Source organism: Henckelia pumila, chromosome 2, assembly GCF_033568475.1.
Source record: "Henckelia pumila isolate YLH828 chromosome 2, ASM3356847v2, whole genome shotgun sequence".
NCBI lineage: Eukaryota > Viridiplantae > Streptophyta > Magnoliopsida > Lamiales > Gesneriaceae > Henckelia > Henckelia pumila.
The window spans coordinates 115,912,700-115,938,529 of NC_133121.1; the positions used below are offsets into that span (position 1 = coordinate 115,912,700).

At 33.4% G+C, this 25,830-nt stretch overlaps 3 protein-coding genes and 1 long non-coding RNA gene across 8 annotated transcripts; 2 read left to right on the forward strand and 2 right to left on the reverse strand.

Moving 5' to 3' along the window:
- Window positions 1–2,141: 2,141 nt before the first annotated feature.
- Window positions 2,142–4,093, reverse strand: LOC140883080 (uncharacterized). Of its 4 annotated transcripts, none has more exons than XR_012150319.1 (4): window positions 3,888–4,093; window positions 2,618–3,349; window positions 2,465–2,540; window positions 2,142–2,350 (listed from the first exon to the last, which is right to left on the reverse strand). It is a non-coding gene; the product is annotated as an uncharacterized lncRNA (long non-coding RNA). The 4 variants fall into 4 exon arrangements; XR_012150320.1 differs by having other exon boundaries at window positions 3,871–4,093; XR_012150318.1 differs by lacking the exon at window positions 3,888–4,093 and having other exon boundaries at window positions 2,618–3,864.
- Window positions 4,094–5,269: 1,176 nt separating this feature from the next.
- Window positions 5,270–12,488, forward strand: LOC140881053 (pantothenate kinase 1). Its single transcript, XM_073286047.1, has 11 exons — window positions 5,270–5,404; window positions 5,569–5,671; window positions 7,159–7,365; window positions 7,831–7,877; window positions 8,039–8,155; window positions 8,768–8,887; window positions 9,021–9,115; window positions 9,251–9,344; window positions 10,922–11,053; window positions 11,318–11,430; window positions 12,183–12,488. Exons 2-11 carry the CDS (start codon window positions 5,599–5,601, stop codon window positions 12,433–12,435), a joined length of 1,251 nt encoding a protein of 416 aa, XP_073142148.1. The 5' UTR covers window positions 5,270–5,404; window positions 5,569–5,598; the 3' UTR covers window positions 12,436–12,488.
- A 1,823-nt stretch (window positions 12,489–14,311) lies between these two features.
- On the reverse strand, window positions 14,312–19,410 carry LOC140881849 (ABC transporter A family member 2-like). Its single transcript, XM_073287472.1, has 16 exons — window positions 18,894–19,410; window positions 18,358–18,589; window positions 18,071–18,264; window positions 17,799–17,984; window positions 17,623–17,718; window positions 17,343–17,528; window positions 16,837–16,996; window positions 16,527–16,747; window positions 16,331–16,448; window positions 16,148–16,224; window positions 15,951–16,040; window positions 15,708–15,851; window positions 15,312–15,608; window positions 15,137–15,217; window positions 14,870–15,046; window positions 14,312–14,698 (listed from the first exon to the last, which is right to left on the reverse strand). Exons 1-16 carry the CDS (start codon window positions 19,257–19,259, stop codon window positions 14,501–14,503), a joined length of 2,823 nt encoding a protein of 940 aa, XP_073143573.1. The 5' UTR covers window positions 19,260–19,410; the 3' UTR covers window positions 14,312–14,500.
- A 205-nt stretch (window positions 19,411–19,615) lies between these two features.
- LOC140881850 (ABC transporter A family member 10-like) lies at window positions 19,616–25,046 on the forward strand. Of its 2 annotated transcripts, none has more exons than XM_073287473.1 (18): window positions 19,616–19,785; window positions 19,878–20,175; window positions 20,451–20,530; window positions 20,639–20,747; window positions 20,838–20,957; window positions 21,050–21,171; window positions 21,899–22,060; window positions 22,203–22,365; window positions 22,441–22,566; window positions 22,653–22,736; window positions 22,957–23,288; window positions 23,359–23,559; window positions 23,645–23,754; window positions 23,851–23,935; window positions 24,010–24,132; window positions 24,220–24,325; window positions 24,445–24,533; window positions 24,606–25,046. In XM_073287473.1, exons 1-18 carry the CDS (start codon window positions 19,729–19,731, stop codon window positions 24,897–24,899), a joined length of 2,661 nt encoding a protein of 886 aa, XP_073143574.1. In that variant the 5' UTR covers window positions 19,616–19,728; the 3' UTR covers window positions 24,900–25,046. The 2 variants fall into 2 exon arrangements, with proteins under 2 accessions (XP_073143574.1, XP_073143575.1); XM_073287474.1 differs by having other exon boundaries at window positions 22,978–23,288.
- The last annotated feature ends 784 nt before the right edge of the window (window positions 25,047–25,830 follow it).

A 25,830-nucleotide genomic window follows, 5' to 3' on the forward strand; every position in this document is an offset into this window, starting at 1 on the left:
TTTTTGTTTAAAACACATCTAGTCAAAATTTGTGAATATCTCATGCGTGTCATTGAAGAAAGGCTGATTTGAATGTTAGATTCTAAAATAATATTTTGATTTAAAAAATAATATTTTTTTAATCAAATAAGAACATAATATAAATTAATATTTGTGATATAACAATTAATACTTTTATGATAAAAACTAATACTTTGACATATTTGATCAAAAAAGTAATGTTTGATAAAATAAAAAACTATTACTTTTTATCTAAAAAATAATAATTTCATTCAAATAAGCATATATTACAAAAATAATATTTTTGTTACAAAAAGTAATACTTTTTGTAGTAAAATTAATATTTTGAAAATAAAAAATAATATTTTAAAATCATATCAGTATATATAACAAATTAATACTTTTGAAATAAAGGTTAAAACTTTTTCAGTGAAAATTAATACTTTAGTCAAATAAGCATATCATACAAATTAATTTTTCTGACATAAAAGTAATACTTATTGTAAATTTAACACTGTTAAAATAAAAGGTAACATTTTTTCAATGAAATAATACTTTTGAACTAAAAACTAATATTTTCAATCAAATAAACATTAGTAAAAATTAATACTTTTGCATTTTTTTGGGAAAATTAATATTTTTAATCTAAAAAGTATTAATTTTATTGAAACACACATAAATACAAAATAATATTTTTGAACTAATAAGTAATACTTTTGCAGTAAATAATAATACTTTTGAGATTAAAATTAATATTTTTCAATCAAATAAGTATATATTACAAAATAATATTTTTGACATAAAACGTAATACTTTTGTCGTGAAAATTAATACTTTTGAGCTAACAATTAATATTTTTTAGTCGGGCTAATTGCATCCACACCCCCTGTGAAAAGTCTAAAAGACATAAAACACCCTATGTAAAATTAATATCATGTTAGACCCTATATTTTAAAAAATTAGCATAAAAACCCCTATGAGAGGGTATAAATGTGCCCGAGTTTGTATAACATAGGGGTGAAATGTGCTACATTTTAAAAAACTGAGGGATGCATTAACCTATTAATATTTCTTATGGGGTTTTATGACTTTTAGACTTTTCACAGGGGAGATTAATGCAATTAGCCATTTTTTAGTCATACATATATATTATGGTTAATATTTTTAACATACAAAGTAATACTTTTACTATGAAAACTAATACTTTTAACATAAAAAATAATACAAAAAATTATATTTCGACAACGTCTTTGTCACCATCTATCCTATGCTTGACATCCCGATATTATTAACTTTTGATGTAAAAAATAATGATTTTATTGAAATATACATAAATACAAATTAATATTTTTGAACTAATAAGTAATATTGTCGTGTTAAAAGTATTATTTTTTAGATCAAAAATATTATTTTTTTTGTTATACGTATTACTTTTAAAATATTTTAGTTTGATATAAAACGTATTAGTTTTCTTTTGAAAAATATTATTTTTTAAAAATAATATATTTTTTTTTATGATAACATTTTTATTTTTAGAGTATACAAATTTGACATAAAAAATATTACATTTTTTGTAAAAAAGTATTAGTTTTGTAAAAAAGTATTAGTTTTTCTATTAAAGGTATTACCTTTTACGCATGCTAATTGATCATAAAAAATACTATTTTTTCTTTGAAAAATATTAGTTTATATGATAAAAGTATTAGTTTTCTGTTAAAAATATTGATTCCATCGTTCGCTAATTTGACATAAAAATATTATTTTTTATATCAAAAAATTGCTTTGCAAAAAAATTGAGAATACATTGACGACTTAATGATATTCTAATAAACCAGAACCAAGAACTTATTGACAACTTAATGATATTCTAATAAACCAAAACCAAAAACTTCCAAGATCGTTAAAACCATCATTCCATGCAGCAATGGGTCAAAGTCTTGACACTTTTACAAGGAAAATCTATATTTTTCCCTGTAAACATCATAGAACTTGTATCATAATATCTTAATTTATGATTTTTCTATTAATATTTGTCAAAACTATAATTTATTTTGTGTAATCACGACAACATCATATAATATACGTACGATAATCACTTTCAAAGTCTATTAATTTTATAATAATTAACTAGATATCAAATATATATTTGCAATACAATTAAACAACCATTATGCATTAATATATTTGAAATTCGAAAGCATTGGATGATCATCCATCCATTCACAATGCATATATAAAGATATAAGCTAGAGCTACAACAACAATCCATCGCTGGTATAGTTTTAAGATGACCTTGGCTGCAGGTGTTTTTGGAGCTGGAAGCAGTTTGCCTGCAGCAACACGAGGCCGGCTACAACAAACAAACAAGTGATCACCACAAGCGACTATGCTTATGAGTCGCAGGTAGCACAAAATATGCATGTATTGTTTGGCATGTCAACTGGAATAAAGCAGATCCCCATACCTTATAATGATCACAAAGAGGAAAAATTAAGCTTGATGGTTTAGGTCAACTTCCCTAGGAAGTTGATAATAACCATCTAGTGAAAAAAGGAGTTCTTTAATTAGTAGTAAATGAGAGATTTTAAAGGTTCAAACCAAAGAAACCGGCTCTCACCTGTAATACAAGTGTACATCCCACAATTCCAGTGAGAATAGGTGTTTTTTTGTCACACCTCTGAAGACATTCGTTTCTCCTTGTTATCGACCATTGATATCTTTGAAAACCCATGCCTGGAAAGGTGAAATTGATAGATTATTCTGGTAGCTGGCAACACATAGTAATTGAACAATTCTGGTAGGATGCTATCCTTCTAGTATCGATAACAGTACTGCCTTTATGCCGAAAGTAGCCAGTAAAACAAGATCAGCTTCTGGTAAGGTCCACTGTGTCAGCTGTTCTCCATCAGTGGGAACCTTGTCTTTTTCACACTTTCTGTAAGCTAAGGCAACGCATCTCAAACTTCTTGCTGTCATATTATCAATAGCACCCTTAAGGAGATACCTTAATAACTTTGTTATTACCAAAACGTCAAACCCTGATATTACTATGATAAAGCAGATAATCTTAACAGAGTATGCTGCACAGTTTGTCAGCACAACTGTTCATATCTCTCCCCTATTATACGCTTGACTAAAATAAGCTCCAAAACAGAATATAAGTTATTTTGAGTGAGTTTCAACATGTCAAATTTCACAACATGTGTAGATCACTTGAACAAAAAGTTTGTGAAGGCCTGACTACCTTTATCTTCACCGAGGACCTGCAAGGAACAACCAACTTAGATGTAATTTCAAAACACAATGCTAAAACCATTTCAGCAGCTCCCTTCCGATGAATATAGCTACTCTGTTAATAGAACAAGAAACTCAAATGACATACAAAGCTGTGTAAATAATAATCAGCATAAACAAACTGTAAATCAGAAGTATAAACAAACTGTAAATCGGAAGTTGATACTTCAATTAAGTATTTTAAAATCATCATGATCCCATTAGACAGCTATTGGACATTCAAACTGATGGTTTGGGGAAAAAATCGTACTGAACGTGGTATTTAGAGCCTATATTACTAGAGTGACTAAACAACTACACAGTCTCATTAAAACAATGCATATTTCCCAATCATCTGAAGCTTAAACAAACATCCAATTATTCTGGATCAAAATTTTCTCTTTATTCGACACCGATATTTACAAACACAATGACAAAAAGCTCTGCATTTTTATTTTTCAAAATTAAAAAATGTTTGTTTAGTAGTATATATGTTTTCAATTATTCTGGATCAAAATAATAGTAAACCTAATGATTATATATGTTTTCAAGGAACCAAAGATTCACGTTCTTGATGAAACAACCAAAGAAAATCACCATTGAAGAAAAAAGACCTTCTCCCGATAATTACTCTTCGTTCTTCAATGTTAGCAGCGATCGTCTCAATGGATGACGGAGATTCGAGATGGTTCTTAGCCTTCAATGTTAACAGAGATTTTTTCTTCGCAGCGATTCGAGATGAAATTTTGGCGATTTTTAGTCGATTCGAGATGTGCTGGGAATTTCTCTCGAGGTCGTGGAGTTTCTCCGTTCAATTTTTGCAAGCTGAGGGATCGAATTGTAGAAAGTTTTGGGCTGGATTAAAATTTAGCGGGCCTGATAAGGCAACATGGATCTGGGTACCCAAGATCCGTAAAACAGTTTTATACAAATGTTTGTCTAAAATAATAAAATAATAAAAAAAAACATCACATGTCAAAATAGAGTGAATATCCAATTAGAGATTCACTAAATAATGCGGAAATGGAAAAAGAGAAAAAAATAGTACAAGGATAACCCGCAAGCAACCCGAAACAAGGATACCAACCATCATGAGGAAGGAGTAGAGAATTAAAACATGAGTAGAGAATTAAAACATCAAATACAGTAATAAAATGTCAATAATTGTTTTCGATTCATGCCAAAGATTTGATTAAACATTTAATTTATGTCTACTCACTTTCATCTCTATTAAAAATAACCTCTATACAAACAATATCCTCATACATACTAATTTGGTAAATCCTGAGTATTAAAAATTAAAATAGTAAGCAAGTCACTGAATATCGCAACCAATAAAAATCAAGCTTATAAACTTATGACTCTTTATTAGTTATAATATAATATTTCACGTGGAACAATAATAATACATCAATTAAAATTTAGAAGATGATTCTCTTTATAATGTTTTAAAAAATTAGATTGCACTTGAATTGATAAAATTTATTTGACGTATGAATTTTTTATATTGTGTATCTAAAAAAAATTAGAATTACCATTGAAATTGTATCTTGATATTAAATGAATTTAAAATCTATTTGAATTTTGCCGATCCAAATAAATAAATGAATTTAAAATGCATCCATCTGACTATAATTTAGAAAAAAAAATGTATTGGATTTTAAGTACGTGCAAAATAGATTTCAAACACCAAACATGAAATTGATATAATTGATTCATATGATTATATTTCAAACAAAGTGATACAATTGTTTATCAGTTGATGAAATTTTTGTTGTTGAAAGAATCAGTTGATGAAACTTATTAAATAGATAATTATTGGATATATTAAAATCATATAGTTAGAAGATGTTTCGTATATGAGCCATTAATAATAAAAATTAATAATTGAGAAAAACATTAACAATATACAATACATATCATAAAGGTCAACAAAATATTTTTAATGATATTTATGCATTTTTCCCAGTTTCATTAATTCCTTAAGCCAGGGTTAATTTATGCTATCTCGAAAATGTTTTTGATGATGCATGGTTGATATTCGATCATATTATAAACAAATACTTGTGTAGGATAAAATAATCCATCAAAAACTCCTTCGACACCTGCCATCATCATTATTCTGCTTCCGGTTAGGTTTTGAGAATCCAATCTCGATCGGTTTCTTTTGATTTTTTATCTATAAAAATATGCTCCCGTATGTTAAAGGAGTATGATCGAATGGAAGTAGTCTTCTTTTTTTTTTTAATTGATTTCTTTGAAATGAGTTATAAGAAGTAGTCTTGTTGATTACAGGATTAATATATAATTCATGTACATAAAATAATGGAGGGTGTTGGAATTGAAGAGAGAAAGCAGAGTTTGGATCAAATTTCGCATGTTGCCCTTGATATCGGAGGTAAATGCTTCCTATTTTGATTTCGAATCATCCGATTAAGCATCAGAGAAAAAAACTGTTAGTTTTAAGGTAAATTGCTGATTGAGTTTTTAGAGTTACGGAATGCAAATAGAGTAAGTGTAATTAATCTTCTTATTTTTCTTTTTCTGGTAATTTCAAGTATGAATTCCGTTGGTAAAAGTATGAAGATTCCATAATTAGTTTTAGTGATCATCAAGGCTGAGTTGTAAAAATTTACCACTTGGTTTGAGTTCTGAAGGGCCAAAGCTGTTTGATCTTGATCTTGATCTTGATGCCAACATTGAAAGCTTCTGACTTGGGGTAATAGTAAGTCGATGATTGTTTGCGCCATAGGGGTTTGTCTTAGTTTAACCCCTGGAAAAAGGAGAGGCTTTGTTTACAATAAATTCTGCAAGGTATCTTTGCCAGAACAACAAATTTTTTAAGGGACTACTAGAGATCTTTTGATATGCTATGATACATGAGGTGGTTTGCCTTTGGTTACAAGGTTTAAGATGCAATACTTTTACAGCTTGGTGGCAACATAAGAGTGTTATTTAATTTGTAAATGTCTCATAACCCCATATTAGGTCTGCAATAATTTCACTCTTCATCATCTAGGTGAGATAGCTGTTAATATAAATCATTCATATCAGTACGTCTCAGGTAGAAAAGATGGCCTCTTTGTTGAAAATGTTATTCTACATAATATCCTCATAACTTGGTTAATCCCAAGCGGCTTCCAGAATGATGGATCAATAAAGCACTGCAACACCACTGCCTATGAGGTTTCCCCTTGTGTAACAAAGGAATTCTGTCCATGTGAACTAATCTAGAGGCTTATCTGGGACTCGCATTGTTATTGTACGGAGGTTGCTAGAAGAATATGTGGCATCAATCTCAAGAGCTCGTCGAGCTGAATTTCAGAGCGAAACCTCATGGAACATCAAAGAAATTGTTGGGAAGGGAGTTCTATGAGGCACCATGTGGATTCAATTGGTGTTTGTTTTACTTCACATATATAAGCAGAAACAATCTCTCTTTTCATGGTATCTTTAAGTGCGGAAAAACTAGGTCCGGTTCAGAACATTTACGGCTTGTGAAAGAAACATTGCTGATCTAAGTTTTCAACACCATCCTTTTGACTGGCAACCTCAAGGATATATTTTCTCCGAGCACAAAATTGCTCCTTGATGTCTTGCATGCAGGTTATGAGAAGAGCACATCATTCTCTAGTATGGTTGAAATGTGGATTACGGCAGACTCTACAGATAAAAAAGGGTTCTAAATAATAGAATAGGCTTCATATATATGGTTGAAATGTGGATTACGGCAGACTCTACAGATAAAAAAGGGTTCTAAATAATAGAATAGGCTTCATATATATACTTATCTGTTGAATGGAAAGAGAAGCGGACGAGGCACAATTAACAGTTTGTTTGACCTATCAAAATTTACAATAATCTTCACCATACCTCTTTTGGCAGGTACTCTCGTTAAGGTGGTGTACTTCTCAAACAGCAGTAATTGTTCCAGTGATCATAAAAATATTGGGTCTTCAGACGATGGAATAGACACATTCAGTGGAAAATTAAATTGCCATCTAAGTGGGACGCTTCATTTTTTGAAATTTGAAACTAGCAAGATATGTGAATGCGTGCAATTTATTTCGTCCAAGCTCCTTCACCACTCCGGTTTGTGTTTTTCCTTGATGACCGCTTATAAATTAGAATTTGACATCGTTAAATCTAATTTTTGAAATTTGAAACTAGCAAGATGTGAATGCGTGCAATTTATTTCGTAAAGCTCCTTCACCACTGTGGTTTGTGTTTTTACTTGATAACCGCTGTTAAATTAAAATTTGACATTGTCAGAAATCGTTAAATCTATATGAACACCTGGAATCCATGCAATATAAATTATTGTCTTTCTGCCAGATTCTTATTTTCTGTTCGCAGACCAAGTTAGTATTTATGGAAAATCATATTTGTCTCCTAATGTTCAAGCATTCTTTGAGTTAATTGGGCATATCAGGTTTGATCCAAAATGATTTTTCTCTTTCCAACGTGTTCAAATTTCATACCCAATAGATGAGTGGGAAAGAGAGATAGTTTTAGTGAAGCATTTTTAGTCTTCTTAGAGGTCCTTTGTCAATTCAGGTGCTCGGGATGTTGCGAACCAGGCCAGTCACAAAACTAGGATCAAGGTAATTTATAATGCCAATGAATGAATCTGTCATTTTTTGTTGCTGCGTCCTAGAGTTTTTATCAGTAATTTTGAATTTCTTGCGACGTATAATGATTTCTCTTGTGCCTGTTAGAGTATATGAACTAGAGATAAACCTTACACTTCAGCATCTTCTTGAAGGCTACCGGTGGTGGGGCATTCAAGTTTACTGAATTATTCAAAGATAAGCTTGGTATTATTTTGGATAAGGTCGATGAGATGAGTTCACTTGTTGCTGGAGCTAATTTTCTACTTAAGGTAGGGGATTATTACTTGAAGTACTGTCATTCTTTTTACTATTTATGATTATGATTTACGACCTTCACAACTGCAGTCTAAATGTGCAGCATTTTCTGTTCTGGGTGCATTTTCCCCATTGTTCTTCCAGTTTCGTATGCGTCTTGCAGTATCTCTAAAAATGCTCAAACCTCAAATTTATCTCTCATAGAGCACAACCACCAGATAGAGTAATTTACCAAATAGTCAAAAGATTTCCAAATTTACTTTTTCCTTCTAGCTATTGTTCTTCCTATAGAAATGTTACTCATTGACTTGAGTAATTGAGTTATTTCCTTATCTCGTAAATATTATTTGCAGAGAACTCCTCATAGAGTACATTGTATGAGCACCCCATAAGCTTATTTGAATATGAATTACTCTTTGTGAGATGCCGCGTTCTGTCTCAGTTTTTTCATGCTCCTGGCATAAGACTGGTTTGTAACCTGGAAAACTATGAGCATGCCATTATTACTGTGATTTTTTTTGTCCTTTTCCTTTTCATTTTTGCCCTTATTCTATCTATCAGTTGGTGCTTTGGAAGCATTTAGGTATCTTGATTTTGTTGGCTTATTTTATCCACATCTTGATTAGGCAGTACATCATGAAGCCTTTACATATACGGATGGTCAAAAGGAGTATGTAAAAATTGACCAAGAAGATTTGTATCCTTACCTTCTTGTTAATATTGGGTCTGGGGTGAGCATGATCAAGGTAATGCTCTCCATGTATCTTTTTATAATCACAGAATGTTTTGATAGAAAAAAGGTGTTTGCATTATGAAAGACTGATAAGGAAAAACAACAAAAAATTTTCGTGAGATTATATTTTCTCTTCTGTTGCTTAGGTAGAAAGTGACAGCAAGTTTGAGCGAGTCAGTGGAACAAGTGTTGGTGGTGGTACATTTTGGGGCTTGGGAAAACTTTTGACTAAGTGCAAAAGGTTAGCCTCCTAGTTTTTTGTTTTAAAGTAAATTTTTCTTGATCTCTGAATTGTGTTCTGATTTTAATTCAAGTGATGGAATGACTAAATGAGGCTAAAGTCCTATTTTGAATCTTGGGCACCTTGTTGTTACAGTTTCGATGAATTGATAGAGTTGAGTCACCGGGGAAACAATAGAGTGATAGACATGCTTGTTGGAGACATATATGGTGGAATGGATTACTCGAAGGTACATGATTGTAATGTGCTATTGTTTTCAAGCCGAATTTACTCTTTACCAAACTTTCCAAATTTTGAATGGTTGGGTTGTTGTCTTGTTGATACTATGAATATTATGTGAACTCCTCCTCTAAGATCTTGTAACTCTTTAGAGATGCATAAACAAGGAAGGTTATATCTTTTACTTCTGATGAATTAGGTCACTAACGATACATGAACACATTACTCTTATTTAATCTGGAAGTAGTGCTTTATCCTCATTTCAATTTTTGTAATGTTTGCTGAGTAGTGGCAACGACCTTCAACGAATAATAACAAAAAAAATGTTAGTTTGGCTGTATTTGAGGTAGTCAACATAATTGAAGATAAGGTAAAGGTATTGCAACTAAGGTATTGCAACTGCTTCCTCGGGGAATTTATGCTTGACACTAACTTCTCGGAGGATTTATGTGACATCCCGTATTTATCAATCATGTTTATGAAATGTGGAATACTTTTTTTTTTCTTTTTTTTTTTGTAAAATATGCATCGTGCTCGTATGTACAAAATACCATGCATAAAATTAACTTCAATCAAACGGCTTAAAATCTCGGGACTCAAAACTTTATAAAATATCTTTGAACAAAATGATGCTAACATATACGGATACGCCAGAACTTCCTCGTATATGCAAAACTTGAAACTATAAAATATGTGATTCCAAAATAACGTATTTAAAATATAATTCGATCTTAAAATGACATGCCAAAACGTGAATTCAAATAAAACATGCATAACATTAATAAAATGCATAAAATTTCGTGGACAACCTTGACATAAGGTTATCAGACAGCGTGCCATACAATTCCTTCTCGTATCCTCGACTACTCAGCCCCATGATCATCTTTTAAATCATCAACTTCTCATTTTCATTTGCACCATCCAAGCATAATGAGTTTAAAGATTGAACATACATATTCAAATAATAGCGAGTACATAATAAAATCTTATAACATGCGTAGGACGTGTCTAACAACATAATCATGCGTAGCAATTAAAGTCAACTACTTCATTTTGGGGTGATGAAATATATGTAAATATGACAACCATTAGAGCCTTTGGGTCCCATGATTACGGTCGTTGTACAACAAACATATAATTTGGTACAACCCATACCAATCTTGTGCCAATATACGTGCTGTCTCATACCGACCGTCGCCGATATGCACATTAAACTTTCATTCTTTTGGAAAGGCCCTCCTCGGAGCTTATCTCGGGTCACCAATCCCGTATCTGCCACCACAATTCCACACAAGATATCAAAATATTTATATGCATACATAACATCATCCACCATCTTCTCATAATCTTCTTCATGCTTCATCATTTTCTTTCATACTTGAAAAACATTCATGCTATTTAAAAGAAGGTGAACACGTCCCTTAACTTTTCGTAAAATATCATGTTTCATACATAAGATAACTATAATTAAAGAAATACTTAGACCATCACCTGTTACGTATAGTTAGCGATTCACGTGAGCTGTTCTCCACGTTCTCGACAAATATTAATTCAGTTATTAAATTTTTATGGATATTGTTGCGCCAGATTGGCCTCACATCAACAGCCATTGCTTCTAGCTTTGGTAAAGCAGTATCCAAGAACAAAGAGCTGGAAGATTATAGAGCTGAAGATGTAGCGAGGTCCCTCTTAAGAATGATCTCAAATAATATCGGACAGGTTAGTATGTGCATTCTTGCTTTCTATTATTCTCAAAATCATTTAGATATGCATTCCTTTGAACTGCTCCCCTTGGACACTGATTTTACAAAGTGTTAAGAAGAAATATTACCCTGACATTATGTTGACTCCCTTATTTATCAAATATGATTCTTGATGTTGCATATAAACAAGCTGTGGATATGTGAATAGTAATTAAAATTTTCTGAATTTAGTGTACTTTGTGTCTTGTTTATCTATTTCAACGTTAACTTTGCTTTGCAGATAGCTTACTTGAATGCTCTACGCTTTGGACTCAAACGGATATTTTTTGGAGGATTTTTCATTCGAGGTCATGCTTACACAATGGACACTATTTCTGTTGCGGTTCAATACTGGTAATGACCGGATTTAGTACTTATCGATAAATTGCATTGTTTCAAGTGGTGATACGCAGTTGATTTTTTTTATATATTGTTTTTGTATCTGATTATATGTAATCATGCAATATATGGATAAATTAAATGATGTTTATGCTGTTTCAAAAAAAAATGATGTTTATGCATAAATAATCCGCATACCGTATAATACAACTTTTACGAGGTACAAATAAAGATTCATTACCATATCAATACTAAAAAGGTAACATACTAATGTAACAATAGTTCTAACCTAGTGGGCTGACCGACGGCAGAGGTTTGAGGTAGAAGAAGGTAGGGCTTGTAGCACATGTGGGTGATTGGGTTGACTATTATGTTTTGAAGAGAGAGTGCATAATGTATTAATAAAGTAGGATTTTTATATTTTGTTGACTTTTTGCCCGCTTAAAGCCGCCTCACCCGACCCATCTCACCTTCGACCGCCTCGAGCAAAGTCGATGTGGTCGATGGCCGCCTTGGCCATCTCGACCGCCATTTAGAATGTCATTCTAGAGTTGTATAGATATGTTATGATCTTTTTTGAAATATATGCAACAACACTCATCATTTCTAGACCTCAGTATTATCCTTTGGAAAATCAAATAACCATGGATCTGAAAGATATCGAATTTGAAAGATTTCATAAGATTCCTTTTTCAAAATTTGTCCCATTTTTATCATGTTCATCGTCACAAGCGAACTCTTAACAAATTTGATTGGTGTATTTCCAGGTCAAAAGGTGAAGCAAAAGCTTTATTTTTGGGTCACGAAGGGTTTCTTGGGGCGTTGGGATCATTTTTGAGCTACAAAGGGAATGGTTTTGTAGAAGTCACGTATGAATCACAGGAACAAAACTCATCGTCCCAGAATAATTTGGTCTGCGCTGGAGATGGGATCAAAAGCTCAGCAGATAATTGTGTGAAACATTATGGATGTATAGAATGTCGGTTGGAAAAACGAAGTGAAAATATGCATTTTCTGTGAACCAGCACAGGCAACTATTTGAGTTTGTGCACCAATTAATTATTCTTAGGCTTTCAGGACTTGAACTAGTGTAATATGTTATGTACTCTCAATAGATACAGACAAAACAGGTTAAAATATTGATTGAGGAAGGGATGTTTTCTGGTGAAGCAACAGGAGAAAACTGAGCGTGTTTGGCCCCTCTTCCGTCTCCTGAAGTAAAAGTACAGTATATGAATACCAAGAAAAATGGCTCTGAACCAAATTAAACGAGTCAATATTTTTCTTAAGCAAGTGGCCCTTCTCCATTGTTTAGTCCAATTGATACTCGGCACCGTTTGGTTTGAGTGATGAGATAAGTAATATAATAAAATAGTTAATATATTATTTGATTTGATGAATAGATTATAGTTTATTTGATTTGATTGATGTAAAATTAATAATTAATACATGAATAAATAATATGACGAGAATAATGCGAAATTGGATGAGATAAGTTATACACAGATTAATAATACACCAAATCAAACAATGCCAATAATGATACCAATTAGTTCTGCATACTTGTTTTACTTCATCAGCATATATACATTCGCTGTCCCTTCGATGACACCAAGCAGGTGAAAATCATTGACATTGTGTTGTAAATGGGACTATTTTGTATTGGATTTTTAAAAAGTTTTAGTTCTCTTTGTTGTCAAATTTCAGTTTTGATTTTATTTTTTTCTAACCTTTACTAAATTGTTGTCAATGCATCATAAATACTCTCTTCCTTGTTTTCGAGTGGACGACACCTTGATACTGAACATATTTTTCATTTTGAAAAGGAACTACAGTCAGCCTCAGTCTCATACTTTTTTGAGTAACGGATAATGAATATCCTTGGCTTATTGTTCTTCGTTTTGAGGTTAAACAAACAATCAGATAAGCCTTGCCAACTGCAATACTAGTTGCAATAAGCATACCACAAATGACTAGCTATCAAATTTAACCTTGTCACAAAAAGGAATCATGGAAGTGCTTCAAATAGAAACAACAAAACTTCATTTGGTTCTTGGGATTTGCTAACACTTGATTGTTTAATGACTCATTCCTTGGGGGTTGTGAAATGGTTTTAGGGATCCAATGGTAAGCAAGTTTGGACGGATTTTAAGCCATATTAAGCCGACGCTTGCGCTATTTTAAAATGAGCCCCTATAGACTTCTATATCGTATTCATCCTCGCTTTACGAAAATTATTAACTCAAGTTTGTAGAGAAGTCCATTGTAATCCATTATAAAGTCATTTTAAACCTTTCATTTTTCAACGTGCACTAAATTAGATTCAACATTAAAAAAGATTTGAAGCATAAGCCTTGTGCTTCTTACAGCTCACATTTGGGAAATTGTCTGTCAACACAGATTTCTGCTGAAACAAACGAGCTCCCCCTCAGCTCAAAGAGACCAAGATCTTTAAATACCAGTTATATCTACCTGGATCATCTCCGTCCAATATTCAATCATTCAAGTTTTATCATTGTAGAAAAACAAGTGTTAAAGAAATACTTGAAGCCAGCACCTAAGAAAAAAATTGAGTCCTTTATCATCTCCCATGCTGCCGGTTAAGAAGACAAACAATACTTGGGGACGACTCTCAATTCCACTACCATATAGATAAGTTTATTATTCCTATCATTGATGAGTTATTCAGATCTCCGTTCTAGCAATCATCAAATTTGGGGTTCATAGCTCGGATATTCACAAAACTGCTTTCTATACTAATGAAAGTCATTATTTGATTTCTAGTTATGCCTTCTGTCTAATCAATGCTGTTGGATATTGAACTTGTTCCGTTCAAATTAATTTCAAAAGATGATCACACATTTACTTTTGAATTTCTCATAAATTAACAATTTCATAAACAGCTCCAGTCAGCAATAATATCAACTGTCATACCGCAGCAATGTTCATCTTCCATATATCATAAGTCACAACGATAATTTACTGTCTTGCAATAGTATTCTACAATAAGCTCATCTGATCTATGATGCAATGGCAGGAATGAGGCCTATACCAAGGACAATACCAGTTGGAGATTCTATTTCTTTTATACATTTCCAGATGAATTGGCTGTTGAAAAAGGTAGAGTTGGAAAAGAATCAGGCACTGGCATTTCAGGTGATAAACCAGCAATGCAAAGATTGCCTCGATCATTTCGTTGCCAGTATACCTCCACCATCAAGCCTCTGGGGTTTTGTGGTGTTTCTGATTCCGGAATCTTAGCATGCTTAGCTCCCACAGGCACCTACATAAACATTGGAAAAATTCACGAGTAGTTAAGATACCATTTTTTTCTTAGGATTTTGCATCTCCTGAGCTGCAGTTTTTTGCACTGGTTTGACTTGAATTTTTAGAACAACTCAACACAGAATCAAGATTTTGTAACCTTTCATTTGAAATTTTACTTCATACTTACACTAACAGAGTCTCCCGAGGGAAAAGTCACCAGATGCATGCTTTCAATAGTTGTAGCAATCTCCGTCTCTGCATTGTTTACAATATTCAGGAAAACTTCCTCAAGTGTAGCCAGGCCAATCTCAGTGTTCAAAATTCCAAACATCCTCTCTTGTTGTTCAAGATCGTCAAAGAAATCCTGAAAGTTTCATGATGAAAATCTATCAAGAATGACAAAATTAGAATTATGTACGAAGTTAAATTTAACTTGACTGCTATGTATTCTTACATGTAACAGCTCCTCTTTCTCACTCTGGATAGCGAAAGTCAAGAAATACTTTTCCTCCTCTTTTGGAACCACATTCAGATGCTTTCAGAGTTAAAAAAAACATAGGGTTCCAATCAAAAGAAGCATATATATAGTAGGGAAAAATTCTATAAACTAAACGGTGGAAGTTAGTTACCTGTTTGAAATAATCTTTTACAGCGTTTCTATTCTCCTGGTTAAGATCTACCTCTTCAGATGCAGTATTTAATTTTGGAAAGCTTACTTTGGCAGTGAAACCTGTTCCAAATTTGGACTTCAGAAATGTCGAGTTTCCAATGCAACGAAGCCTTCCTTTAACCATGATTCCAATTCTATCAGATAACACATCGGCTTCTTCCATAGAATGAGTTGTTAGAATGATTGAACGGCCTTGTTTTGCAGATTCAATTACATTCCAAATATGTCTACGGGCTACAGGGTCCATTCCAGTGGTCTGGAAATCCAAATACAACATCAAAGATTTTATCTCAAAAAAAAAAAAAAGTTGCTGATAAACATAAATGATAAATGACATTTCGAAAAATTTGCATACTGGTTCGTCCAAAATCACGAGTCTTGGATTTCCTATCAGGGATATTGCAAAGCTAAGGCGACGTTTCATTCCCCCACTGTAGCTACAGGATCTTACATTGGCAGCAGCAGTAAGTTTCACCTGTTCCAGCAGTTTTTTAGCTTCCTGCATTTTTTAGAATGTACCAAGATTACAGATCGAGTCTTGAACTCTTTTGTTAACTCATCTAATCATTAAAGATCTAACTCGTGAATCAATACTCACCGATTCGTGTGATTTTTTGTGCAAACCTTTGATACTGGCAAACAGTTTAAGGTGCTCAACAGCAGACAATACATCCCAGAGCGTGTCGAACTACAATACAGTGGTTAAAATATTATAACAATCCTAATATTTAATTCTTGGGAATAAAAGCAGTACTCTGAACTCTTGAAGAGCAAAAGCATAAAAGGAAGAGCAACCTGTGCACAGACTCCCATCATTCGTCGTATATTTTGCAAACCAGCAGCACTTTGAATAGATTGTCCATACACCAATGCTGTAGCAAAAAAACAAAAACAAAAACAAGACAGAACCAGTGAATTTTTTTTTCATGATTTGATATTATCCAATCCATTTGCATTATTCGAGGGAAAAACTATTACCGTCTCCACTGGATACAGTGGTGATTCCAGTAAGGCAAGAAATGGAAGTTGTCTTGCCAGCCCCATTGGGACCTAACAGACAGAATAACTGATCCTTTGGGATATTCATCCACAATCCCTGAGGAATGACCCATTAGCATCTTTAAATATTATTATGCCGGGACAACAGAAACTGAAGGAAATAGATGAAATTTACCTCAACAGCAAAGAAAGGTTTCCTCGTTTTACACGAGAAGTGAAAACAGCAGATTTTTTCATTAATCGCATTATATTTCTTGGTTAGAGCTCGGAACTGAACAGCTACGTCAGGATCAAGAATTCCTTCTCTCGCCTGTTGTTTTACAGAATTTTCCTCTTCAATGACACTCTCGTCATCAGGAAATGGAACAAAACCGGGGTTAGAAGTTTGGACATTTTCTGATACAAAAACAGGACTAAATTTAATTATCTGCAAAAATAATCAACATGAATACATTCTAACAGCATTCAGACAGTTTACTATGGACCTGTGAACTTGTGTTCTCCTTTTCCAGTCCAATAGCTAGCTTTCAGAAAGTATAGTACTGATTTTCTTGAGCCAGCATAATTCGGGAAAACATTGTCAAGATAGATCATCAAAATGATCCACAAGAAGAAGGTAGCAATCAGACGCCATAAGTAGTAGCTCTGTCACAATAGTTTAACCATTGGAATCAAAGAACACATTCTAAACGTAGATATGATATTATTAACATGATGATTAATTTGTTGTATGATTTGATCGCGAGTTTTAGAAACATAAATCTTGCGTTGTGTTGCATTATCTCTTCACTATATTTCCACTTTTTTAAACTTCAACACTAGCCATAAATCGACACATGAAAGTTGATATACAGAGATACATATCCAATGACCAAGAACGTGGATAACAGGGAAAAAAAATGTCATATACTATTTTCTTGTTTTGTTTTCCTTTGGACTGTTTACAGGGAGCAAATTAATATCTATCGGGCTTGTGGACGAATTCTCGTACCAGTGGATAACAGAACTTTTCACCATGGTCAACATCACATGCAGATATTTGGTTCCAGCTGATGTTTTTTTTTGATGCGCTCTGTAGGATCACCAGTCCTCCAAAGAAGAGATTAGGAGGGAATAAAGACCATAGAGCTCGATGCCACACTTTTGAATGATCAGAATATATGATGCTGTTTCCTACCTGTACTTGAACAAGAGTTGATATCATTTGCTGTTGCAGTTAAAATCAAAGAACTAAGTAGTCCTACGATCTGCTGATCTGAACTGAGACTTACGCTAGTCATAATTCCAATTAGAAACATGGCCAATCCCACTGAGGTGGTTGAGGAGGATTTCCTTATGAAATTTGTGATCATTAAACCAAAAGTGGCCTATCAAGATACAAGAAAGAAACCAGGACATCAGCCAGAGGAATTATAGTTAAAAAAAGTACTTTTAGGCAAGAAATTACCAAGTTGAACTGGAAGATGAAGAAAAGAAGCAGAACAATCAAGAAGTTGCTGTTCAAGAAAAGATTCCATCGAAGAACTAGCCCAAAGAGCGCCGTGAAAAGTGATGAAATGAGAGTCATGAAACAATTCCAAACAATCCACGATGACCAATAGGCGGTGTCGAAAAGGCCCATTACTGTCATTGCCTGTGAGTGAAATAATTCAACCATTAAAAAATAGTGATATACTGTTCTTTTGTTTGAAATATATATATATGTATGTATATATATACCTGGCGATGTTTGAGTTCTTTTTCCAAAACAACATAATTAATTTGAAACACAAAAGCCAACACAGCAGCTGCCAAGAAAAAGATCCCAAGAAATGTATTAAATGCTGAATCATCTCCTTTCCTGTCAGAAGGGGTTGCCATATAAGCTGGATGTGCATATTCCTTGAAGCCAACTTGCCAACTGAAACTGGGATCTGTAAAATATCGATCCCCTTTAAAAGATTGGACAAAAAGAAAAGGGAAAAAAAGTTGTGATTTTGCAATTAATTTTCTGTTTTATTAGGCACCTCCTATCAAAGATCTTCCTATTTCACGAGACGCTGCAAGTTGGAGAGGCATTTGGTATTTGAATGTTGGATCTTCAATTTGCCTTCCAATTTTCTTAGTCTTTGAATTCGTCACAGTGCCATAGGATATTACAGTGGCGTTCATTTCCTCGAAATGTAAAGCTCCACAGGTAAGCATCGGATTCTGGTGTAGCCATTCGATTAAGTCTTCTTTGGTTTGGAATGATTTAACCTCCACCAATCATACAGAATCATCAAGAAATGTTATGAAAAAGAAATCATAAATCAAAAGTATCATCTGGCTTAAAGTCCTTTACTCATTCAACATGATAAGTTCCTTTCCTTTGATTTATTCTCATTTTTATGTTAAAACCTCCAAGATTTCACTTTATTGTCCAGTGAATCCATCTATCTTTACAACTATTTCAGAACCAAACATCTAATGATGGAATTACCAGAGAAAAATGCAACCATCGAAAACTTTATGCAAGTATTTCAACAATGTAAAATAAATCTTTTTCATGAATTAACAGTACCTTATCAAATGGAATAGGTCGACCAGGATTGTTTGCCATGATACCACTTACAATGGTATCGATCCTGCCGCTTTGACCACCGCTCCAAACAAAATCGTAACATGGGACTTTAATGAAGAACATGTCTTCACAAGGTGGAATGGACAGATCAGTAACAGGCTTTGGATCAGGAACAGCATCCATGACTGGATGCTTCTCAGAGTAATTATTTATTTTCTTGATTCCAAACATCAAAGCCATGAAAATAATGGATGAAAAAAGCTGTATGAAGGTGATTTTTTTGTGTCTTAAACAAAGGATGCAATTTTTCTTCAACAGCGCTAGAGTCTGTTGCATTAACAAAGGGAATCCCGTTAGCATTTCCATTGCTTTTCGAGTAACAATCTGAATCGTTCTTCCTTTGAGGCAGAGTTTATATCATGAATTCTGGAGAGGGAGCCAACAAGAATATGTGAAATTTGAATCTCTTTTTCTTTTCCTTTTTTCTTTTTCGATTCTGTGGGCTACGCGTTTTTGTCCTATTTCAAGAATGTATGAAATTTCTTGAAACCACTGTAAAATATGATTTCAAATTACGTAAACTGCATCACAGTTGGCATGACATAAAGACAAAAACCCTCTAGATTTCTGTAATAACTACAACATCACACACGTTACGTTTGTAATCAAAAGGGATAATTTTTCCATAAAAAAAAAAGGGATTGTTTGCCATTAATTTCCTTTTCCTTGTCAACTAATTAAGGAAAAGTTGTGCAGCAGATCTGTGTTTGAATTTTTAAACAAAACTCATCCATTAGTCTGTTAGCCCACTCACTCATCAGAAGAAGAATCGCTCATGGCTGGGTTTTGGAATCAGGCCAATGCTTTGTTTTGGAAGAATATTTCATATCATGTACAATCCTGCCTCCATGCATGTTTTCTACCACATTTCTTTTGTTTTAGAAGCTTTTTTCAATATTTCGATGAATTTATGCTATTCTGCAGAAACGCCATGTGAGATCAAATTTGCGGATCATTTTGTTTCCCGTTATCGTATTTACCGTCATCGCGGTCGCTGAGCACATTTATAAGGCTCATTATAAACCACAAATGATGAACCCAGAGAGAGCATTTTACTTCCCAAACAATACCCCTCCCCTCTTGCAAGTGCCTTATCCTGATTTTCGTGCTGTGAAATCCAAAAACACAGAATTCGAAGACCTGCCGGATGAATCATGCAAAAAAATGGAGTCTTGTCCAGTGACAATACTGGTAACAGGAGAAAATAGAACTCTTGGAGAAGGTATATTTGTTGGAATACTCTATTTCTGTGATCTCGTTTATTTTTTATTTTGTTTGTTGCAACAAATTAAATTTGACACTAGCTAGGTGTCCATTGTTCTAAATGTATAAACTATTTCAGATGTCACAACAACATGCATGCCCCTCGACATATTTGAATTTGAAGTTCAGTTGAGGGACTGAAAATTTATGGATGTAGCTGCCATTTGTGTATTTTTTACCAAACATTTAGATACCTTAATAAAATACTTTGGTTACATTTTCCAATCTTTCAAGGTGTGATGAAGACAATCATCACGAGTTCATACACCCGAAATGTTTCTGATGGCTTGCCTGATTTTGCCCAAGGTCTTTTTGTAAGTTAATTGCCCCATCGCCTTATTGTTTTTTCTTCTTCATAATATTCAAGGAATCTATTGTGCATGAAATGATACTTTTATTTCCCTCACTTATGACTTGGTCAGGGGACTAGTGTGAGCCCTGGTGTTCCTTTCTCGGATCAGAAAGATAAATTCTACGTTCAAGCGCAGTGCTCCATTGATTCAGTACTCCCAGGACATAGTCCAACTGATAGTAAATACAAGAGAAATTTTTGGATTAAGGGATATTAATGCATAGCCATTCTTGATGGTATAAAATGTGCTACTTTTGTCTTGATTCTAGGTATAAAATGTGCTACAGCTTGGTCTTTGTGGCGGATGAACTATTCAGATATCAACCATGAGCTGTACAAAGGATACCTAATGAGCAGCGAAGAGCGAAAGATCAATGAGATCATGGGAGGTTGGTTGATAACTTGATATATGTTTTTTTGCTAATCTCTTTGTTCTGATCATATGCATCAGCTTATTCTCATTGTCAATCTTTATCTGCAGCATATGATTTTAGGACTTCTAGTGCAAAAAACTTCGATGTCACTATTGCATATAATGCAACATACGAGGGAAGAGATATCACAAGTCCACTTGCGGTGCGAGTTCAGAGAGCCGAAAACATGGTACTTCATCAAAATTTGCAAATTTTGTGCTTTTGGTGACTAATAATATATAGTTCTTTTCAAGGTTAGCCTTGTATACAAGGTTTGATGATTTCACCAATATTTTTGAAATTAGAAGTTATAGCCTCGAAAGGTATTGGTTATGAAAAAAATTTATTTGTTTAACTGTAAAAATGTTTTTGCAATATATAGTTGTTCAAACATATATTTATTCATAAAACAACTTTTAATTTTTTTTTATAAATTTTACAAAAATATTTTATAAGTACATGTTTAAACAGAACCCAAATTTTCATGTCATGGATTTTTACCATTTCATATAGGCTCCGCTTGGATTGAAGTATTTCAAATCCATGGATTTCAAATGCATTTTTGTTGTTTAGAGAAGTAGCATCACAAACATCAAATCCACTTTTTTTATGTTTATATAGTAATTCATGGTAGTTGTGATGGATTTCAAGTTCATCCAATAAAGTGATGATTTAAAATTCTTTTTACTCCATCTAAGTAATGTGTAAATAATTAAGCTATGAATTTGAGATTTTTCTATGTTTCATTGTTAACACTAAAATTATAATCGAAATCCATTGATTTCAAATCCTTCAATCCAAGCGCAACCATAGTCTTTTAAATTCTAACTTTTTTAATTTGTAAGATTTACCTTTAAAATCTATACATTATATGCTTAGCCTGAAATTGAAGCACTGATACATGAGGGGAAAAACAGGTGGCCAATGGTTTTCTCCAGTTTTTGCTCGGTCCAGCCACACGTATGATATTAGAATCCGTATCAGTAACACCAGAGCTAAACCATTACACGGATCTAAGTGCAGATGACCTTGAACTTTTAGTAGTTTTCTATACATGGATGATCCTACAACTACTTCCAGTAAGTTTTCTATGTTATAGAAATTCCAGGATCCAATTCTAGTTAAAGCAGTGTTTCCCTACCCTATCGTTGATAAAATTTGAAAGAATATATATCTTTTCAGTAGTTTGTGGAAATATTGAAAAAACGATCTTAAATGCAGGTAATGGTGGAAACTTTGGTATATGAAAAGCAACAGAAGTTGAGAATAATGATGGGAATGCATGGCTTAGGCAATGGGGCTTACTGGTTTATTACGTACATGTATTTCCTCATCGTATCATCACTTTATGTGTGTTGTTACGTAGTATCCGGTATACTCACAAGTAAGTTCGTATCACTAGCATTGATCCTTTGAAACATATCAAGTTTTTTTGGGTAACATTTACTCCATTCTCCAGGTCGCCGGATCTTTACCATGAATTCATTATCTCTCCAATGCACGTTTTACTTCATCTATATCAACTTGCAAATTTCGACAAGTTTTTTACTTGCTCAACTCTTCAAAAGTGTGAGGTCTGCTTCAGGTTTGGACTGATCACCTTGATGTTTCAAAGTATCTTTAATATTTTCATTTACCAAGACTGGTCCATAATATTTTCTGAGTATGCAGTTATCGGATTTCTCTTTGTCTTCGGAGCTGGGCTTGCGGGAGCAACATTTTTCAGTGATTTGGTTAAGGATGTTTCCGTAAATAGTAAGTATAAAAACATGTCAAATTGATTTCTTATTCAGTTGTTTAACTTTTGCTAGAAGTTTATAGCTGATCCTTTGAAAAATAATGAAACAAAACTACACATTTAAATTAGTAAACCAGTGTTTCTGTTTCTGGTTCCGGAACTGCTTCTTTTCTTGATTCAGTCTGTAGCTTTGTCTTGATCATAAAAACTATTTCATCAAATCACTTACTATACTAGGAACCTGGATCATTGCTCTAGAGATATTTCCCGCATTTGCGTTGTATAGAGGAATTAAAGAGCTCAGTGATTATAGCAACGGAGCAGTTAATGTTGGGACTTTTGGGATTCAGTGGCGTCACTTGAAGAATAGCAGCAGCGGAATGAGAGAAGTATTTATTGTCATGACTGTAACCTGGCTGCTTTTCCTACTGATCGCCTATTTTGTTGATAAAATTTCATCATCCACCTTAACAAGAATGTTTCGAAAAAGAACCGTCCCACCTCACAGTTTCACAGGCCGAGGACCTAATGTTTTCGTGCAAATGGAGAAAGAAGATATGACACTGGAGGTCATTCCCTCGTGCAGCTATCATAAGTCATTTCCTATTTTAAACGGTCTAATACCATTCATTTATGCAGGTGGAAAAGGTTAAAAGATTGCAAATTGAACCAAATCCAAACTACTCTACAATCTGCTGCGACCTCAAAAAGGTGTATCCTGGAAAAGATGGAACTCCAGATAAAGTTGCTGTCAAGGGAGCGTATCTTGCCTTACCTCGAGGAGAATGTTTCGGAATTCTTGGCCCCAATGGAGCTGGAAAGACTACATTTATAAATATGGTGAGGAATGGGATAATGCAAAAGTTTGTTGAAACTCGAAAAGTTTAAATTATCACATCTTTTTTGTATTTCATTCTTCTATTAGATGATTGGTCTCTTGAAACCAACCTCTGGAACCGCATTCATTGAAGGATTGAATTTGCAGACTCAAATGAATATGATACACTCGAAAATGGGTGTATGCCCACAAGCCGAGTGAGCAGCTTCTTGTCTTATATTTTTATTAAATCTCACTGCTAAAAAATGGTAAAATTTCACTAACCGTGTGAACTTTTTGGCTTAATAAATCAGCTTGCTCTGGGATACCTTAACTGCAAGAGAGCACTTGCTCTTCTATGGCAGACTAAAAAATCTCACCGGTTCCACCTTAACGCATGTAAGCCAAGAATCAATCGTTTAGCCTTTATGTTTCCCTTAACTACTTCTTTTACGCTCATTGAAATGGAACAGGCTGTGAATGATGCATTGAAAAGAGCTGACTTGTCTGAAGTGAGAGATAAACTTTCTGTTAAATACAGCGGAGGAATGAAGAGGAGGCTCAGTGTTGCCATATCATTGATTGGGGATCCTAAAGTACATCATTAGCTACCCCAGAGATACAGTTCAATTTATTTTTACATTATAGCTAGCTAGTTTTCATAAGCATAAATACTTTTTCAGGTTGTATACTTAGATGAGCCGAGCTCTGGACTGGATCCAGCTTCAAGAAAGAAGCTGTGGCAAGTTGTGAGACAAGCAAAGACAGACAAGACAATTGTTTTGACAAGTATTTTTACATTATTTTCTTACCATTAATTAATTTTAAAGAAAGTGAATAAACAGGAGCCGACTTATTTCTTTATCATAAATATCACTTGCTCTGACTATGATCATGATGTCTGTCAGCTCATTCAATGGAAGAAGCGGAGCAGCTTTGTGATCGGATAGGGATATTCGTGGACGGAAACTTCCAATGCTTAGGAAGCCCAGATGAGGTGTGGACAAACGTTGTTTTGGTTTTTTTTTTTTGGGCTTGTGCTGATATATATATTTGTATTGAATAACAGCTAAAGAACAGATATGGTGGATTCTATATACTAACAATGACTACGTCTGCACGGGACGTGGAGGAGGTGGAGGGCATGGTTAAGAGGCTTTCTCCAAGTGCAAGAAGAAGCTATCGTTTGTCGGGTACTCAGAAGTTTGAAATGCCGAAAAGGGAGATGAAGAAATCAGACATATTTGGAGCAGTCAAGTATATAAAGCAGAGGTTTCCAGTTCAGATATGGGGTGTGACCGAAACTACAATGGAAGACGTGTTTATAAAAGTGGCTGTGGATGCTGATTCTTCCATCGTTTAACATCAAACTTATATGTCTATGTGTGTATTAAGATTGTCGATCACTACCATTAATCTATAATGACTTATTGATTTGCTACTTCTCTATGTATCTATAATGATTTGCTACAGCTTTATGTTGTATAATATATATATAATATTAATTATATCCATTTGCATTTCGTAGCATTTTTTTTAATTTAAATGTAAATAAATTATACCCATCTGTTATAAACATATTATTATTTTAGATGATTATCTTATTAAAGATATGTGATCAAGATAAATATGTAAAGATAATATTTATACAGATTTGTATCTTGTAACATTTTCCTATAAATAGGGGTGATTGAGTTCAATAAAATTTGCACCTGAGTATTGACTCATATGAATTCTCTCTTCTCTCATGAATTCTTTCTACTCATCTCTCTATTTCTATTATGATTTATAACACGTTATCAGCACGATGTTGTAATCAACTGAGAATGAAAATAATTCTCGTTTTATTGATGCTATTGGAATAGCACAACGTGTTGTCAATACTCAAATTTATGAGAGATATTCATTGGTGCTCTAGAAGTAGCACAAAGATATATTCATTGGTGTTCTAGAAGTAGCACAATGAAAACAATTGATATATTGGTGCATGAAATATCATGAATATGCTGATGGCTATAAAGTAGCACAACATGATTTTATATTGAGAATTTGAAGAAATTCATGATCATGATATAATATATTGAGAATTTTAAGAGATTCATGATTATAATTTTGATATATCGAAAGATATTCATGAATTCATGATATAATATATTGAATATTGAGATATTCAAGATTAAGATATGACATAAGATCAAATATATTGAGAATCTAAAGATATTTCTAGTTATAATATAATATATTGAGAATTTGAATAGATTCATGATCAAAATGACATATATGATTTCGTATAT